The sequence below is a fragment of the Chinchilla lanigera genome, unplaced genomic scaffold (genome assembly GCF_000276665.1).
Source record: "Chinchilla lanigera isolate Chin_1 unplaced genomic scaffold, ChiLan1.0 scaffold00080, whole genome shotgun sequence".
NCBI classification, from domain to species: Eukaryota; Metazoa; Chordata; class Mammalia; order Rodentia; family Chinchillidae; genus Chinchilla; species Chinchilla lanigera.
In genome coordinates, this window is record NW_004955481.1 from 2,924,342 (window position 1) to 2,944,661 (window position 20,320).

At 35.0% G+C, this 20,320-nt stretch overlaps 1 protein-coding gene across 2 annotated transcripts in view; it reads right to left on the reverse strand.

The window, feature by feature from the left end:
* The window catches only part of Cpd (carboxypeptidase D), a gene marked incomplete in the record, with an annotated part of 66,332 nt that overhangs the window by 39,099 nt on the left and 6,913 nt on the right, over positions 1-20,320 (reverse strand). For both annotated transcript variants that reach the window (XM_005402656.2, XM_013503460.1), the window contains 3 exon segments: positions 357-706; positions 1,522-1,691; positions 2,696-2,838. In XM_005402656.2, coding sequence (XP_005402713.2) covers positions 357-706; positions 1,522-1,691; positions 2,696-2,838 — 663 coding nt within the window.

Genomic DNA, 20,320 nt, shown 5'->3' on the forward strand with positions numbered 1-20,320 from the left:
TTTGGTTTTTCTCCGGTACCGGGAACCGAACTCACGACCTTGCGCTTGCCAGGCAGGCGCTTTTGCCGCTGAGCTAAATCCCCAGCCCCTATGTGCCATATAATATGAAAATAAAAATACTATTAGCAGAAAGAATCTAATCTATGCACACAGTAAATATCATACCTAATATGGATTACCAAGAAGGTTTTCTTTTCTGGGAAAAGATTGGGTACACTTTCTTTCTTCTTTTCTGATTGTGTTTTCTTAATTAAAGTTATATGTGCTATAAGTGACTTTTCTGGACAAAGCACAGCAATGTAATACATAGGCTTGAGAGACACTACTAAAATTATATTTAAAGTCATACCAATTACCTGGTTCATGGACACCTGGGTTATCAGATATCTCCATGACATAGAGTTCTCTTGATTCTACTGATTTTCCCAATGAGTAAAGCCGAGTGATGTTAGGATAGTCATTGGCAAATCTTCTCAAAAAGATTTCCATATCAGGAAAATGGTGATGGTGAAAATCTTTTGGCTGAATGGGCTGGTGGGAGGATGATGTTCCAGAAGGAATATTGGGAAGAACAACTGTGCTAGCAGTTGCCAAAACCTCAGTTGTGTCAGGGATTACTGAAGTCACAGCTGGCCGAAGGGAAAAATCCACTTCTGTGCCTGGTCCTTCTTTCACAATTATATTATGAACAGTCAAAGGCATATACCTGAAAAAATATTTGGGAAAGGAGATGGCTTGGAGTTAAGAACACACTTGCTTCAGCATTATAAAAAAGACAGTACCTTTTTCATACTTTTGCACTTAGTAGAATATCAAACTCAAAACTAAGGATGTTTGTGTAAATTTAAAAGTTTTAGGATGTTATTTCACAGAAATTTCAGATTAAGTCTTTAAAGTGTTACTTCTCTTACTAACCTCAGGTATCACACATTAAAATGCTCACTGAAAAAAAAAAGTCACATTCAAAGGGAAGACTATGCTTATTACCCCTTTGTAACTGTTGCTACAATACTCAACACCACAAACTTAGAATTATTTGCAATGCTTTATCAGACTGACTTCTAACTTCTTGCCCAAATAGCAAAGTTTAAATTAAACTAAAGATTACCAATTAAATCCTTATGAAAGTGAAGTTCCACAAAGTTTCCCAGGGGAAGTGGAAAACTACCTCTTTAAAATATTAGAAAGCTGAGGATAAGACAGTTGTTCAAATGTCATTTACAGACTTGGTGGTTTCTTTTCCTCAGGTATTCAACTATCCTTGAGGCAATGCTTTACACAACTGAGCCTGTTTTCAAGCTTTTGAAATTGGCCTTCCCCAGCATTCTATGTTTATGCATAGTCTAACACTGTTAGACTGTGTGACAAAATATTCCATCACAGTATTTTCTCATTATAAAAAGCGAAAAATAAAGGCAAAAAGAAGCCAGATACAGTGAGTAACATTTATTGGACTATCTTTCTGTCTTAGGTATAAAACAGAGGTCTGACATTTTTACTGAGTCTAGTTTAAATTCTTACCCAGCTGAAAGTGCTGTAAGATTGTAAGTTCCAGGAACAAGTAATCTGTGGAAATCACCAAATCTGCCTGTTGTGATGTTATGATTAATACCAGCCACTGAAATGGTTGCATTCTCTAATCCGGATCCTGTTACTGAATCTTTAACAAATCCTTTAATTCCAATGTGGACCTAAAAAACATGCATCAAAGCTTAGAGACAATCAGTGTAGAAGTGAAGAGAACATAAGTTCTCTGCATTGATGCTACACTTTCTAATAAAAAAATGAAAAGCTTAATCCCCTATTTTTCCCAATATTTTTCAATCTTTTAAACTTGAAATAAAATATAGATAAAACTATGAAATCCTTAAACAAGAGTTATATGTTTGAACTCTACACTAGTAAGCTGCTTATGAAGTCTCCTCTTTAAAGCCAGGCTTCTAACTGTCTCAACAAACTACACTTCCTGGTACATATAATAACTGTATTAGTTTCCCTGATATTTAAATTAAATGGATGTCCATGGTTCATATAATGATAGAAGTTCTCTAGAAAAAAATGAACACATGACATTGTAAGAACCTGGCAGTACAAATTTGTGTTTCTCTGCTTCCTTTTTGATTTGTGTATGTATGTGTGCGTGCTGAGAGTTGGACTTTGTGCATACCAAGCATACACTCTACAGTGAGCTACACTCCCAACCCCCAGTAGTACAAATTTGGCTAACTACCTCATTTTTTTTTCATTTTTTGGTATTGAGGATTAAAAAACAGCCTACTACTTAGTACAATGCCTAGCCCCTAATTTGGCTCATTATTTCAATCTATAAAAGTGTTCTAACACTGGTAAAGAGAACCCTGTGAACAGAGAGCTGGGGACAGGCAAAAGAGACAGAGTTAAAATATGTTTTATTGGTTTTTTTTCTGTTTGTTTGTTTGTTTGTTTGTTTTCCGGTACCGGGAATCAAACTCATGAACTTGAGCTTGCCAGGCAGGCGCTGTGCCACTAAGCTAAATCCCCAGCCCCTAAAATATGTTTTAATAGACTGTAATAATTCTAAAGGTAATCTATAATCTCAAATAATAAAAATAGATGATAGAGGAAACCTAATATAGATTACCATTCACATGCAACCCAATTTCTCCCTTACTTAATCCATAATTTATATCCCAATCTTCCAGTCCACTATTTTTACCTTTTCAATCAATGTGATCAGAGACTCACGATTGTTCTCCCATTCCTGTCGAAGCTGTGAAGCAGGTGGGTACTTGCAACAAGATAATTCTAATGTGATCTCAAAACAATTGGCCCATACATAATTGTAATCTTGCATACCACCTGTAACATACAGGAAAAAACAAGTTTACTTCCTGAAGGAAAGTAATTTTACCCTCCAAAAGACTGGAGAAACTAAATCAATCATCTCTTCTATGTATATATTTTCTTTTTACCAAGTTATTTGAAATTGGAAGAGGCTCCTTAATTTTAGAAGAGACCACGAAGGAAGGCTAAAAGAATATATATTGAAGAGAACTATATATAAAGACAAAAATTTAACGGGTAGGATGAACAATTACAAACAATAACAGTTCTACATCTGAGTGTTTACTATATCCCAGACATGTCCTAAAAGCTTTATGTATATTAACATTTAAACTTGACAGCAGTTACAGGTGGCAGGGATTATTTTAGCCCATTTTACAGATGTGAGAAGTGAGGCATAATGAAGCTAAGATTTATAACAGAACAACAATGAAGAAATGAAGAACATACATGATCCTTAGGCTGTGAAGGATATTCATGTCAAACCATCATTAAGAACATACTATTCTAATTGCACCATCCTTTATCAGGAAAATAGTAAGGTAAAAAAAGAAGGATTGTATTTAAGGTGGCCCTGTTACAAAAATCAAGGAAAAATAAGACACAATCAACTCTTTCAAATGTGTTACACTTAATCTTCTGGAAGATAAAATAGGTAAAAACTTGAAGACAGAAGAGTAAACAAAGACTTCCTGAACAAAACACCAATCGCATAGGAAATATTACAAAGAATCAACAACTGGGATATCATCAAATTAAAAAGCTTTTGCACAGCAAAAGAAACCACCAACAGAGTGAAGAGATAACTCACAGAATGGGAAATTTCTTTTTACCAGTTATCCTTCAGACAAAGAACTAATATCTAAAATACACAAAGAACTAAAAAAAAAAATCAGATCCCTAAATTTAATGAAAGATGAAATTAAAAGGGGAATAAGCAACCATAGTCAACACCTTCAACACTTGTACACCTATACAAGTCTATACAATCATTTTGTAGAAAGCCTTTTACTATGTCATTCCTGTCCGCTGATTTTCTCACATCTTGTTTCAGGTGGATGACTACTGAAGAGTGGGTAAGAGAGCAGGCATCACTTTTTTATAATGTGACCTGCTCCTGAAACGTGGGTAGGGAAATATTTCTAATATACGATGGTTTCCAAAGCCCTTTGGGCCCCAACCTCAGTACTTTCTTCTCATTATACCTGAAAGATACCTTACAAGTGCAGGTTTGGCTCAGTTGACTGCCCACTTCTCATTGAAATTCTTCTATATACTTGGGCCACAAGATGGACTTTCCTTTTTCCAAACTCCCCTCCCATCCCTGCCCTGACAGGGCAAGGTACAAATGTGAATTTGAGGGTCATCTTTCTCTAGTTCCAGTGCATCTCAGAAGATGTTAAATGGAATCCTTCTGATCAGAAGGGGATAAAATAATTTCCCTTTGATTGACTCTGCACCAACATGTATGTTTGAATCATGGATTCTTCTGCCACTTACAAGCTGAGAACCCTTTGGCATTAAAATGGGTCTCTATTTAATTATCTGCAAAGTGAGCATTATATGATCACGAAGTACTCTTGAACTTCTCCAATTCTGTGACACTTAAAAATGTATGTTGCTTTGATTATAAGAGAAAAAGCAGGCAGACAATACTTAAAACTGTTGCGGTTGCCCAATCTTGGACTTTTGGCCTCCAAAAATGTGAACAAAATAAACCTCTTTTCTGTATCTAGCCTCAGGTATCTTGTTACAGCAACACAAAACAATAATACAACTGTATTCACACTGTTGTACAAATGATTTCTACAACTTTTCTATCCTGTAAAAACTGAAACTCTGAAACAAATAAGAACTCTCACTTTCCTCAACAGCCCCTCATAACTGCCATTCCACTTTCCAAGAGCTTGACTACTCACAGAAGTGAAAACATGAAGAGTTTTGCCTCTTTCTGACTGGCTTATTTCCCTTGGCATTTCTGGTCACAATGCAATGATCCCTGTACAAGACACTACACTAAGACTACTGGGATTTATAAATAAGAAACATACTTCTACCCAGTGTTTAGAGTCTTGATGAGGAGGAGGCAAAACAAAGAACACATAAAAGTAACAACTTCAGAAGAGTGTAAATATGAACTAATCTTTTCCTTTTACCTATGGACATTTAATCGCTGTTATTGCAAACATGGATAACTCACATTTTAATTATGCCAGAGGGCAGTGAACTAGACTACTTACAACACTATAATAACCACACAAGTCCTCATACTCTTTTGCCTCTGTGGTGTACTAATTAATAGTCATCTTGAGTGGGCATGCCCAGCTGAACTGTGTCAGCATAGTTTCTGCACATGGGTGAATTACCTTGAGGATTGTTGCCAAAAATGACATAAAAGGAGAATGGGAGGGGAAGACTGCATGCTGTTGGTTCTCCTGGAGAAGACTGTCACAGCTGATTTTTCTGATACGAATGGGGCTATTCTTGTTAGAGGAGCATGAGTCCTTGCCGTCGCTGGGGCTGGCTGCTGTTCTCTTCTAGGGAGCTCTGGTCTTTGCCTTGAGCATCACTTCCTGGCTCCAGTGCAAATCCCTCAGCCTTTTGGCACAGATCCTTCACACACACACACACACACACACACACACACACACACACGTCTGCGTGTAACTTTCTAACTTTCACCACTGGCCTTTTGGCCTTCCTGGTGTAGTTCCTTGATATGAACTTGCATAGAACAATACCACGGGCTCTAGGCCTTCAGCTGGACTCCTGCAGGGCACTGCCCTGGAATCCAGGCTCTCAGCTGGCTGGATTCTTCAGGTCTCTAGCATGAAGACAGATCTCTTGCACTTCTCTGCATTCAACTTTTTGGGTGAATATTATAAAATAGTCCTATAAATTAAGTGTCCTGTAATAAATCTATTCCCTTGCAAACCCTAACTACAACAGTCTTCACCTTGGTTGTTTTATTTCGGTATGAGTACATTTACAATGCCAGATAGTTACACATATATCTGGTTGTCTGTTTTCTTTGAGGCAGGGTCCTACTATGTAGCCCAAACTGACCTCGAACTCCTAGAGATCCTCCTGTAGGTGTAAACTACAACACTGGCCATTTATAAGATTATACTACTAAAGCATAAGGCAGTCCATTTCAGACGCCAAAGTAAACAGACCAGCAGAAGAAAACAGATGACAGTAATGGAAACAAAAGCATTTAGAATATGATAAAGGAGGCCAATAAAAACAGTATGGGAAAAATAACCACTATTAACATATATAAAACTGGTTAAATAGGTGGCAAAAAAATACAGAAGCTTTATCCTGTGTCACACCAAATAAACTGTTTAAACCATACGGAATTTAATTTAAAAACGAAATAATGAACAAAACTAGAAGGCAGCATAAACATTTCTATGCTCAGGCTGAGGAAAGCCTCAATATGACATCAAAGCAGTGTGAAAGGATGAAAGCGAGAGAAATCAGATTCTGGGCTGGGGATGAAGCTCAGTTGTGCTTGTGCTTGCGCTTGCCAAGCATGTGCAAGGCCCAGGGTCCATTCCCAGCACCTCAAAAATATAAACTGAAAAAGAATGATAGGTTTAACTACCTAAAGTTTATAAAGTTTCTTAAAAAATACTACAAAATTATAAAGAAAGTAGAAAACTAAGATAAAAATAATAAATGTTTATAGAATATTTTGGGGTAAGAATTAGAAACATATATATAAAAGTTTTTAAAATATGTGTGACCTTAACACAGATATTCCTTTTCTAGGAATCTATTCTAAGATAATACCTATGAAGACTATACCTACTGAGACTGTAGTGTTTAAACTAAAGGAAAATAAAACTGAAAACAACCCTAAATGTCCAAAAACGAAGGAGGTCCAGCTTAACAAATTATGATATAAAACTGGCTACTATGTAACCATTTAAGATACAGACATTTATTGTCATATTGACCATGTACTAATCAAAAAAGGTTATAAAACAGCATATACAAATCTTGCAGGATGCCTTAAAATTTCATTCTTCTTTGAAGCATAAAGATTTTCTTAAATAATTCTCCTTTACTCAATTTTGAAGTACCTGAGCACACTTTTGACAATCCCTCTAATCAACATGTTGTTCTAAAGATTTCTTTAACATCAAGTTTATGAAGACATAATTTATATGGTATAAGATTAATTCCACTCCAATTCCTCTGCATTACCGCCTAACAAGCTGCTCAAGCAACTGGTCAATCTTTTAAATTTTAAGCATTCTAGTGGATATGTCATGGTATTTATTTCATTATGGCTTTAATTTGAATTTCCCTGATGATTAATGACATTAATGACATGATTAATGACTGTTTCTTTTCCTTGGAGGGTATCTTTCATGTCCTTATTTACCGTCTAGATTGGGAGACTCTGGAAGTCTGAGACTTGGTCATATTACAGAAATGAAGAAGCTTACAGAAGGAATCCCATAAAGTTGTTTATTAAGTCCTAGCTAACTCCTGAACTGCAAATGTGTGGGTGTGCCCTTAAACAGCACACCAAAAGCATTGAGAATTGCACTGAAGAACAAGTCACTGCCTAGTTTCTAAACTATCCTTGCAAATTGTTGTCAACAAAGTTAACAGTCATTAGCTCCAAGATGACCCAGATGTTGGAATTGACAAACTAATCTTAAAGCATATTATAGCCATTCTCTAAGGAAGATAAACATCTGTAGAATGCAGTGAAACCGAGAAAGGGAACACATAAAAAGACCAAAATGGGAATGTTAAAACTAAAACAAAAATGTGATAGCCAAATTAAAAATTCATTGGGTATGTTCAACAGAGGAATAGAAATGACTGGGGGAAAGAGTGAGTTGTGTTGAAGATAATAGAAATTCCCTAGCCTAAGCAGAGAAAGAAAGAAAAAGAGAGTGCAAGAGATAAGGAAAGAGGACCGGGAATATAACTCAGTGCTTGCGTAACAGGTGTGAGAACAAGGAAGAAGAGGAGGAGGAGGCGGAGGAGGAATTGGTAGAAAAGAAAGGGCAACTATACTACTATTAGATATAGTAGAACTCAAAACAAAGGAAATTGCCAGACAGACATTACAAGTGATAAAAGGATTAGTTCACCAGGACAACATAATCCTACATGTATATACACCCAACAACAGAACTTCAACACACATAAAACAAAAACTAATACTAAAAGGAAAAATGGACAAGTCCACAACATTAATATTCTTTTCACTAATCAACAGAACAAGCATCCAGAAAATTAGCAAAGAACAAAGGAATTCAGTAATACCACCAACTAACTAGATCAGAATGATATTTATACTATATGCCCCCAACAACACCAGAGTATATGTGTTTTCAAGTACATATAAAATATTCACTGCTGGGTGTGGTGGTGCACACCTGTAATCCCAGCACTCAGGAGGTAGAGGCCAGCCTGCACTACATAGTGAGTTAAAGGCCAGCCTGAATTGCATGGCAAGATCCTCTCTCAATCAATTAATAAAATATTCACCAAGCAGACCACATCCTAGATTGGATGTAAAATGAATTTAACAAATTTAAAAGAACCAAAATCTTATGAATTATGTTATCTAAACATGATGGGATTAAGTAGAAGTAAGTAACAAAAACATCTACAAAATATCCTTTTCTTGACACAGTGTCATGAAAGTAAAGCACATTTCCTATAAGTACTGATCTCAAAGCCAACAGGTGAGCTGTGATGCCTATCTTAATCTGTATTTTTCTAAACTAACACAAGTCAATGTTAGAAGAGGAATAAATGGACTTTAATTTCACAAGACAAAAAGATAAACTTATCCTGGCTTTGGTATATCAAAGAATTCACCAACTTCGAGTTCTAATTTAGAAAGTTTTTAAAAGTTCTTTTTTCTAAAAATATAGAAACAAACTGGGTCATTAACTCTCTAAGTTATGAATATTTAAGAATTTTTGAGATGCCACAAGTAGGCATTACAGTATCTGTCATCTATGTTAACATTTATTTTTCCACTACTAACTGTCAAACACTGTATCAGTGATAAAAACAAAAACAAAAACAAAAAAGCCCTGAATTAAGTAGCCAGTTCAGATGTGCGATCTTGATTTCTTTCTTCAACACAAAAGCTATCCATACAAAGCTAGAGTGCACAGTAACAGGGAACAGCCACTGATCTGCAAATAGATCTGACATTACTAATGGCTGCATCTACTGCCACATATAATTAGTATTTTTTCTTTTTATTGGCTGATGTGTCATTCAGCTCCCCTAAATGAGAAATGTCAGATTTCACAACAACATTTTTATTCTGTCACAGAAAATTTTAATTTAGAAGAGTAAAAGAGTTATAAACATATCTCAAAGCAATAAAGGCCTCTGAAATAAGAGTATGAAGGATCTTCTATTTACCCAACTTATTAACAATCACAGATAAGTTTCTGTTACCTATTACCAGTCTCTGAGTGGGCTGTCCAAACCAATGATCTTCAGTTTGTTCTCATATATATATACATATATAAATATATATATAGATAGTGGTGCTGGGGATGAAAACTAGGGCTTCAAATATGCTAGGCCAGTACTCTAGCACTGAACTATATACCATCCCACTTCATAAATTTTAAAGTTAGTATCCAAAAGTTTTCATCTTAAATTTAAATAGTTGTATAAGCAGTATAAGAATGATTGTTGAACTCCTACTATCTTGTATAGTGAAGCTCTGCATCATTTCCAATGTTTTGTTTTTTTAATTAATTAATTATTTTTTTACTTATTACTGTCTTTGATTGATCAAGCTTATATTCTTATGGCTAGCGGACTGAGCAACTTTGTTGAAGATAACAGTATATAATATAGTAACCATTGTAAATTTCTATCATTTTGTTTTGAGGTCATGTATCATTTTTGTTGTTTTTGTGTTGTTTTGATTTTCATTGTTGTTTTGTCAGTTTTTTAATTCATTGTTGTTTTGTCAGTTTTTTAATTTTTAAAATAAAAAAATTTAAATAGTTGTAAACATTATATATTTTAAAATAAAATATTTACATTATTTTAAATGTATTACAATAAATGAAAATACCCTAAGTTTGATAAGTAAAATCATCTTTTAAAAAATTACATAAACGTACCTATTCTTTTATTTATTTATTTTGGTATTAGAACTTGAACTCAGGACCTTGCGCTTGCCAGGCAGGTGCTGGGCTGCCCATTCTTTTAACAGTAGGAATTTTACAACTTTTCTTTTCCTCCTCAAACTTTTATTAGCCATTCCACTTCTTCCCAGAGTTTAATTTGAAGGTGATATACCTGCATGCTTCCATCAATCCATAAATACTTCAATCTATAATGTATGTGTGCTTGTCTTTTTCTTAATTTCCTATTATTATAATGCTCAAAGTATTACATTTTTGTCTTCTAGTTAAATTACAATAACCACTGACACAAAATTTATCAAAAAGGCATACTTTCATTATCAATTTTTATAAATAAGAAAAAATAATTGACTAAAAATAGATCTTTCTAAAAATACTGAGTTGTACCAGCAATTTTTCTCTTTGTTTGTATTTAAACACCTGAAACTATGGGTAGTTCCAAACCCTACATTGTATCCTATACATATGTACCCATGATAAAGTTTAATATATACGGCACAGTAAGAAATTAAAAATAACTGGCTGGGTTGGGTGGCCTGTAATCCAGTACTCTAGGAGGCTCAGACAGGAGGATTACAACTTCAAGCTCAGCCTGGGCAACTCAATGACTTAGTAAAATCCTGTTTCAAATAAAAATTTTTTTAAAAGGGCTGAAGATGTAGCTCAGTACAAAGGCCCTAGGTTCAATCCCCAGTACTAGGGAAAAAGGACGAATAATACCTAATAATGAAATAGAACAGGGGCTGGGGATTTAGCTCAGCGGCAAAAGCGCCTGCCTGGCAAGCGCAAGGTCGTGAGTTCGGTTCCCGGTACAGGAGAAAAACAAACAAAAAAATAAATAAATAAAATAAAATAAAATAGAACAATTATAGCAATATATTATAATAAAAGTTACATCAATGTGGTCTCTCACTTCACAGCATCTTACTGTGATGCACTCACCTTTCCTGTGGTTATGTGAGATGATGTGATGCAGCCTTACACTGCTACGTAAGGGTTACTTGAACTCAAGTTCTGCAATATCTCAATAGCCATCTGATAAACAAGAGACTAACGGGCAAGTAGCATATACAGTACAGATTTGCTACATAGAGGGATGATTCATGTCCTGGGCAAGACATAGCAGGACAGGATTTCATCATGCTACTCAGAACAGCACACGACTTAAAGCTTATGAATAATGTCTGGAATTTTCCATTTAATATTTTCAAACCATGGCTGGCCACAGGAAACTGAAACATCAGAAAGTAAAACTGCAGATAAGGGAAAACTAGTATTTCAAAGGATAATGAGAAATTCTCACAATTTTGACTTCTGTTAATTTTTTTTACAGATAGTAAGAGTTCTTAAGTGGTAATGTTTTTGCACTAAGATTTTTTTAAATGGTATGAGCATAATGCTCATAAAAAATTTAGGTGGAAAATCTCAGTCAAATAAGTAGAAAACAGAGGTTGCCTTTTAAAAAAAAAAAGTACTCAATTCCTAATCTTTAAATTCAAGTTAAACAAATCTTAACTGAATTGAGTGTGGTGGTATACAGCTGTAATTCCAGCACTCAGGAGGCTGAAGCAGAATGATCACTGTGAGTTTGAGGCCAGCCTGGGCTACATAAGTGAGCTCATGGCCAGCCTACACTGTATAGTGAGGTCCTGTCTCAACTCCACCCCCCAAAGTTTTAACTGAACTTGGTCTTTATATTCTGAGTAACTTATCTCGTAAAAATCTATTTCCTTCTACACTCCCAGTAGATACATATTTGCTAGTGATATGATTCTATAGAGCTGAACTAAATTACACAGTCCTGCCCCTGTTTTTGTTCTAACCTGGTCAATACTATTTTTCACTTGGCTCTTTGAAACTGTATTTTCCTGTTACCAAAAAAAAGGACTGTCCCATGCTCTATCACCTGAGTTGAACAGAAAAAAAGAGGGGAGCACATCTAACTTACAGACATTGGCTCTAAATATTTGGGGGCCAAACCCTAAATAGCGGTGTTTGGTTCTCTCAACTTTCACATGGACCTATTATCACATTACAAAGTACACAAGGGCACTGCTCCTAAAGGTCAGGTTCTATATTAGGTCATATTTCAGTTTACTAATGCAAACTTGTGACTCAAGTACAAGTATATATTCTGTTTGAGTATGGTTTTACCTTTTTGCTTTTCTTTAAAATTAGCACTCAGATTTTTAAAAAAAGAAAAAAGATTCAATCAGCTCTTTAACATAAGACTTTACTCATTACATCTGACTATCAGTGGTACTATTAAAATATGAGCAGACTAGAATTAGTATCTGAACCATCAGCACTACTTAAAGAAAACATCCTGGTACAAAATGTCTTAGTGCATCCACTGTGGAGGTGAAAAAGCATCCATCTCTTCATTTATATATATGTTCTGGTTGAATTTCTGGCTCTAATGTCAGGAAACAGTATCAACTCAATTTTTAAAATCATGTATTCTGCCATATGTTTTCCAAATGTCTCAAAATTCTGAAATCTGTTTCTCATCTTGACCTCTCCATCAAGCTCAATAACCTATTTTCTAACTGTCCACTGGCTATTTATGACTAGTACCTCAAGTACCACTTTGAATTTTCACTCTTATCCCACCAAAACACACACAACACACAACACACACACACACACACTCACGCCTTTAAATAGTTTTCCCCTTCCCCTTAACATTCTTACTATCTAAGCTCAAATCCCTCAAGGTCATACCTTTGAGTCCTCCCTTTCCTTGATATCCTGTTCCATCATCTTACCAGCAGTCAATCCTGTAATTCTTGCACACTTTCTTGTGTATCTCATTTTTTCTTTTCATTCCCATGCATCCATCTGAGTCTTTATCTACAAAAGAAACCTAATTCCAAAGGATTGTAAAAACCTCCCTTATCTCCCTTCCTCTAAGACTCTACATTCTACACAAAGATAACTCCAAAATGACTAGCAACACTCTGTCCTTATTATCAAAGAATTCACACACTGAGACCCAAAGAAACTATTAACATAAATGGAAACTATTAACATATACATACTGATGACATAAACAAAAAGCTCTTGGAAGGCAGGAAAGTGACAGTTATTATAGGGAAGGATTCAGAGTAGGTACAGCTAAACTGGAGGAAAGCACTGAGACCAAAGCACAGGCTGATGTGTGAAGGTTCACGATTTGGAGGAAGAACAAGTAGTCCAGTGGTACAAGAAAGGCTAGAAATGTAGGTTGAATTAGATTCTGCTCAAGTTTTGACTTGCTTTTACTAAAATGTCAAACCAGCAAGGATACAAGAACCCTTTAAGTTTATGTTTGTTTTTTAATATAGGATTGTAAAAACGAAGTAACACAAGCACTTAATAGAACCTACACATCTTCTCTAAGTGTGACAACTGGTAAGTTATTTAGTCATCTGTACCTCAGATTGGTAAACACACGCTGCAAGGAAAATTAGATATGAGGACAGTATTCTATTCATGTTCATTATGTCAGATTGGCTTATCTGTCATTTGAATTCACTCTATCTTTAGTCACGTATTTGTCTTCATGATGTAATAATTACTGAGAGAAGTATGATTTAAATTCCCTACTATACTTAGATTTTTCTATTTATTCAATTAGATATTGTATTTTTGCAGTTACACATTATTCATTTGATTTTGTTTTAGATTCCAATTTTCTGTTGTTACCTGGATTAATTCATAATGCCCAATTTAATGACACAGAAAACATTAAGAGTAAGCTTTTGGGTTCATTTTGGACAAAAACCTAATCTTTCATGCTACCAAAACATTTTAGTGACTGTTTTCCCCTTCCCAGCAGTTATCTACTTCAAGTGAAATACATTTTAATATTTAGAGCTCATTAGTGCCGCTTAGCTCATTAGTGATTGCCACTTGAGGGAAAGAAAAGATGGCCCACGTGATCAAAGGAATTCATATTCATAAAAAACTGAACTAGTTACATTACATGTTATCTGGTCACATAACTCTCTGCTGAGAGTACAAAAGGAAATGGAAAAAGATCTGATAAATCCACAGAACATTTTCTTCTTTCAGAGGAAGAAAAAAAAAAAAAATCACAATAACCAGTTTGAAAAGGCTCAGCTTCAAGGAAGTGGTAGCTTAAACACACACACACACACACACACACACACACACACACACACACACACCATTATGGCAGCTGTCCCAACTAATCACATTATGCACAGACATATGAGCAACATGTAGAGCTGACAACTGTATTTCTGACTAATTTCCTATCTCCATATTCTCTCAAACTACAGGGAAGGCAACCTGAGATAAATTATAGGTCAGTTTTCCCTAGAAATGACTGAGACATATAAATAAATCAGGGCAAAAGAAAAACCCAAATCATAAGTTATCACATACAATTTGTAAGGTGTTTTGTTCCTACTTAGGATTGAAAAATATTCAATTCTACCATAGAGTGATCAAAAATAGTGTTTTTTCAAACTGCAGGTCATAATCCTGCAGGTCATAATCATAATTTAAATCATTACTGGGTTCTGAGGTACGTTAGTGAGTTCAAACACAATGGACTTTTTTTTTTTTTTTTTTTTTTTTGGTCTTTTTGAGACAGGATCTCACTATGCAGTTCACACTGGCCTTGAACTCAGCTGGCCTCAAACTCCCAACGATCCTCCTGCCTCAGCCTCCTGGGGCTGGGATTATAGGAACGTGCCTCCACACCCAGCTAGAACACATTGTTTTAAAGTGAAATAGAACAGGCTAGAAGAAATAATACTACAACATATTACAAGGTTAGGTACTGTTTTGTGAAACTGTTTTAGTTTTATGTACACACACATACATGAAATATACATAAACAACTAAAAGATATTTCCTATTATAGGTTGCTATCGAAAAAAGTCCGGAAAATACTAGGATCTAGAACAGTGATGGCGAACCTATGGCCTGTGTGCTGGACGCTGTATCAGGAAAATTCCAAGGATCTACCAGTAAGACAAGCTTATTTTCTCAGAATAGGAGTAATCCTAGGAAGAATATTTTTGTAAGTATTTGTAAGATTATCTACTCCGATGAGCATCTAAGACCTTAAGTAACTATATATAATACTTGATTTTTTCAGGTGACAAGAATTCATTTATTCAAGTTGTGGTGCATACTTGTAATCCCAGCACTTGGAAGGCTGAGGCAAGAGTGTCACAGCAAATTTGAGGCTGACCTGGGCTATATATTGAGTTCAAGACCAGCCTGAACTATATAGCAAGCACCTGTCTCAAAAAATAAAACAAAACAAACAAAAAATTCAATTTTTAAAAAATCCTTATTGTTCATTTCTAAATGCCAGGCATGAGTCTGTGTGCTGAAAACAGAAAACCAAATAAAACAAAAATACCTGCCCAAATGAAGTTTAAACTCTAGCAGTAATAGGTAGCTATGGTTTCCAATCCTAGACTAAGTACTTCACGTAGTTCTCACTTGAGCCTCATAATCCTATTAAGTAGATACTATTTATCTTCATTTTACATATGTAGGAATTACAACTTAAAGAAATTTATTTACATGTTCAAGTCTATCTTTCTCTCTCTTGCTCTCACTCTCTCATACACATGTACACATGTGCAGCACTACCTAAGGCAGAGTTAAAATTCAAACCCAAGCTAGTGGGATGCCACAGCTGTACTGTCAGGCATTATACTACGCTGCCTTTCAGTGTCTATTTGCAGAAATGTTCTGCCCAAGAAAATATCTAAAACCTGAACAGAACTGTGACCCTTAGTCAAATAATATCAATTATACGTAGTCTGGGGTTTCTTGTCCTTTTTTAAATTGAAGGAGGGGGCAGGGATATAGCTCAGCAGCACAAGCGCCTGCCTGGCAAGTGCAAGGTCCTGAGTTCGATTCCCAGTACAAACAAACAAATAAATAAATTGAAGGAGGGTAATTCTTAAAAAGTGACCTAAAACTTCATTTCAGGTTTATTAATATGCTTTCAATACAAATTTTAAACCATCAACTTGATATAAATATTAAGATTTTTATAATATCTTAAAAATTGTAAAAAAGAACAGTAACCAAAAGGCATACAACTCAGCACATTATGGTTAAAAAAAGAGGCTCCCTGTTCCATGAACATGTCCAATTTAGGCTCTCACAATAACGGGGCTTTAGCAGGTAAGCATGACTGATCACAAGCCTAGTGGAGTCTGCAGGTTTGAAAGGCATGTTGAGGGAAGTAAGGTTCACCCAGACAGCTAGATATGCTGAATCAATTGTGGCAATGAAGGATAAGGCACAGGGGTCAGATCACTTCACATTCCATACTACTGAGATCCTGTGTGATCCTCCCAAGCAGGAGCTATTTCTATTTTGCTCCCACTGTAACCTAATACAGAATATGGGATGTGGCAGGTATTCAGTAAATGTTTACTAAATGAATAAATTCTATTACATAAGTTGTTTCCTCTCTCAGGCTTTGAATTTCTATAAAGCCAAAGGGATTAGACTAGATCAATATATCCACTTTCAGCCCTAACAGTCTGAATTTCTTTGAGCTAGAATTACTAAATACATCACATAGAGTATCTGTAAAATCACTCCAGGACATATGGGTTTGAATATGTGCCGAGTCATAAGGTTTCACAATATCCTACTGAGATCTTGCATAAGATAAACAAAATGCATCTGCCCTGTTGAAACTATGGGAAACATAGCCTCTTCTTCAAGGAGAAATTGTTTGATATTTACTAGTATATGAAGAGATGCAACTGTAGAAATAACAAAATACATCTGACCATTCAGATACAACAGGAGAAAAGCTGATGCTCATAGAAACAATTAACGATGGCAGCAACAAAATTTAGCTTCTTCAGGTGTTTGAAGAATCAGAAAAATCTAATAAATGATTTAACCAAACAACCTCTGTGTTTAATACCAAAGTATACTTACTTTCTTTTTTCTTTTCCCGGTACCGGGAATTGAACTCACGACCTTACGCTTGCCAGGCAGATGCTGCGCCGCTGAGCTAAATCCCCAGCCCCAGTGTACTTACTTTCTGTGGAGGCAGGATATTTGTTTTTCAAATAGTATAACATAAATTTATATTTCTCAGTTGTCAACTAGGAATTACTTCCTAAACTTTTAGAACTTTTACAAAAAGGGAAAGTAAATTACTTTTCAACCCATTATTTTAAGTAACATCATCTCAAATTAATGAAGTGGCCTAACTCATAAAACTACCAGTCTACAAAATTAGACATTATTAAATATACTCACCAAAGGTTGAAATGTGAGGATTATACATTAAAGTATGTCCTTCAACTATAAAGAAACTTTTAATAGTTTCAAATCACCTCTAACTGTTATGGGGGAAAAGTTCGGCTTCTAAATATTTCAAACATCTTTGTCCATGTTTGTTATATACAAGAAACAGGTAGAATCTAGAAGGGGATCAGGAAATTCCACAAAGTATTAAGTCCTCAAACTAGGACTCATTTTGGGTATATATGACTTGACACAAAAAGTCAAAGAGTAACTCAAAGTTACTAATAAAGGCACATTAACAGATATATAATATAGATATATAATAAGATAGGTCAATACAATATAATAAGATAGGTCAACTACAATTGCCAATAAAAAGTAAAGATCAAGGCATTTCATTTTAGAATGGGTAGACTTAAGAAGGGTAAAATATAAATACTGATGATATTTCCATGGAGTGACCTGTTTTTTCTGCTTATTCATAGTAGTCTAAGTTTGTGTATAAAAGTAATAAGATTATTATTCAAAGTATACCAAAAGTTTTAAAAGAGCCACACCTATTTTCATGACATTTAAAAAGAAAAGGCAAAACTTGTACAATTCTTTTAAAAACAGAATTCCATGAAAAAATGCAATCTCTATGTACTGCTGATGGAATGTAAACGCTACAGTCACTACGGAAAACAGTATGGAAGTTTCCTTAGAAACTAAACACAGCCAGGCATAATGACGCATGCCTGTAATCCCAGCAATGGGAAGGCTGAGGCAGGAGGATCACTAGTTCAAGGCCAGTCTGGGCTACATAGTTAGACCCTATCTCAAAAAACAAAACAAAACATCTAAACACAGACTTTAACTAGATGACCCAGTGATGCCACTCCTTTACCCAAAAGAATTGAAAACAAGGACTCAGATACTTGTCTAATAGTGTTCATTACATTATTATTCACAGTAGCAAGATGAAAACCCAGTGTCCATCAATGGATGAGTGAACAAATAAAATGTATTATATACGTACAAACAATATTACCGTAAAAAGGAATGAGCTCTGATAAATGCTACAAAATGGGTGAATCTTGACTATATTATACTAAATGAAATACGCTAGATGTCAAAGGATAGACACTATACAACTCCAGTTATGTGAAATATCTAGAACAGGCAAATCCAGAGATAGAACATAGATTAGAGGTTCTCAGTGTGGGAGGGTATTATTTAATGGTACAAAGTGGTTGGAATGACAAAAAGTCTTGGAACTAGACATGACAAAAAAAGTCTTGGAACTAGCTGCATGACATAAATAACTAAAGCCACTGAATTCTACACTTAAAAAAGTCTAAAATGGCAAATTTTATGATATATATTTTTATCACAATAAAAAAATCAGAATTCCATCACTCCACAGATTAACATATAAAAGGAAATTGTACCTTTATATAAAATGGAGAGATCTGGTTGGTATTCATATTACTAAGTTGTTCAATTTAGCCATTTGTAGCCTGGGTTTATATGTCTCTTGATGTAATGTGGTCTACATAATGGTCTTGCTGGAAAATTAAACCTAATGATATGAAGACAATGACAACTACAGAATATGTAATGCTGCTTTGTACTTTTCACAAGAGTCAAATGCAAGGGCTAAACCTTGATTGGATCTTGAATATGGAGAAGGAGCTGCAAAAGATATTTTTGGATGTTAGGGGAAATGGGAGTTATGGACAGCACGTGGGAATGACAGTACTGAACTGCTGCTGATTTCTATCTCATTTATGGTAATGATATACAATGGTACAGAATAATGTCCCTCTACTTGGGAAACATATACTGAGGAAATTACAGGTAAAGTGAAATCTGTACATGAAACCTGTCATTTATTTTTGGCAAAAGATTATGTATGTATGTGTATGTATGCATGTATGAGGCAGTGGGTATATATGTGGACGTGGGAGGCAAACCAGGTGGGAAAGATAATAGTAAATTTAAATAAAGGATGTAAAAGTGTTCATGTAGTCTTTCAGTTTTACTGTGCATTTCAAAATTGAAAATAGAAAGAAGTAAGTTGGCTTTTAAAATTTGTTTTTGTGGTAGTGGGGCTTGAACCCTGGCCACTGTACCACTGAGATACAGCTCCAGCCCTTTTTATTTTTTATTTTGAGACAGGGCTTGCTAAATTGCCCAGGTTGGCCTTGAATGTAAGATTCCTCCTTCTAAACAGTTAACGTTTAACTTTTTTTTGATCCATCTTGAATGCCTATATCTGGTAATCTGGACAAGTTCGTTAAAGGTAACAATATACAAAATAGCAACTATTGCTGATTTCCTCTCTCTTTTTGAAATTCTGTATCATTTTTATTGTTTTTACGTTTTGTTAATGCCTATGTTTTTGTTATTTTGTTTTTGATATTTTCTCTTTAAAATTAAAGAAAAAATAAGAAAAAATATATGTATATACAAGAATAGTTGGGATAAGTGTTGCTGATATCTGTTGGTTTGTTGAAAGGAACAGTAATGCTTAAATTGTTTTTTTTGTTTGTTTGTTTTTTTCTTTTTTCTTGAGCCATTTTGCACGCTTATATCTGGTAATCAGAACAGATGTTTAACTTGAAGACAACAATATGCAATATAACAGCCATTGCTGAATTATTACCATCTTGTTTGATGAAGCTCTGTATCATTTCTAATGTGTTTTTTATTACTTGTTACTGCCTTTAACTGTTTGATCAGTCTTGTCTTCTTGCATCTGGTAATCTGAGCAACTTCGTTGAAGATAACAATATATAATATAACAACCACTGTTAATTCCTATCATCTTGTTTTGAAATCCTGTATTGTTTTGGTTTTTTGTCTTCACTGTTGTTATTCTGTTATTGTTTTCTTTTACTCTTTAAAATAAAAATAAATAAAAAGATTCCTCCTTCCAAGCCAGGTGTGGTGGCACATGCCTGTAATCCCAGCACTGGGGCGGCTGAGGCAGGAGAATCGTTGCAAGTTTGAGAACAGCCTGGGCTACAAAGTGAGCTCAAGGCCAGCCTGAACTGCATAGCAGGATCCTGTCTCAAAAAGGAAAAAAAAAAAAAAAAAAAAAA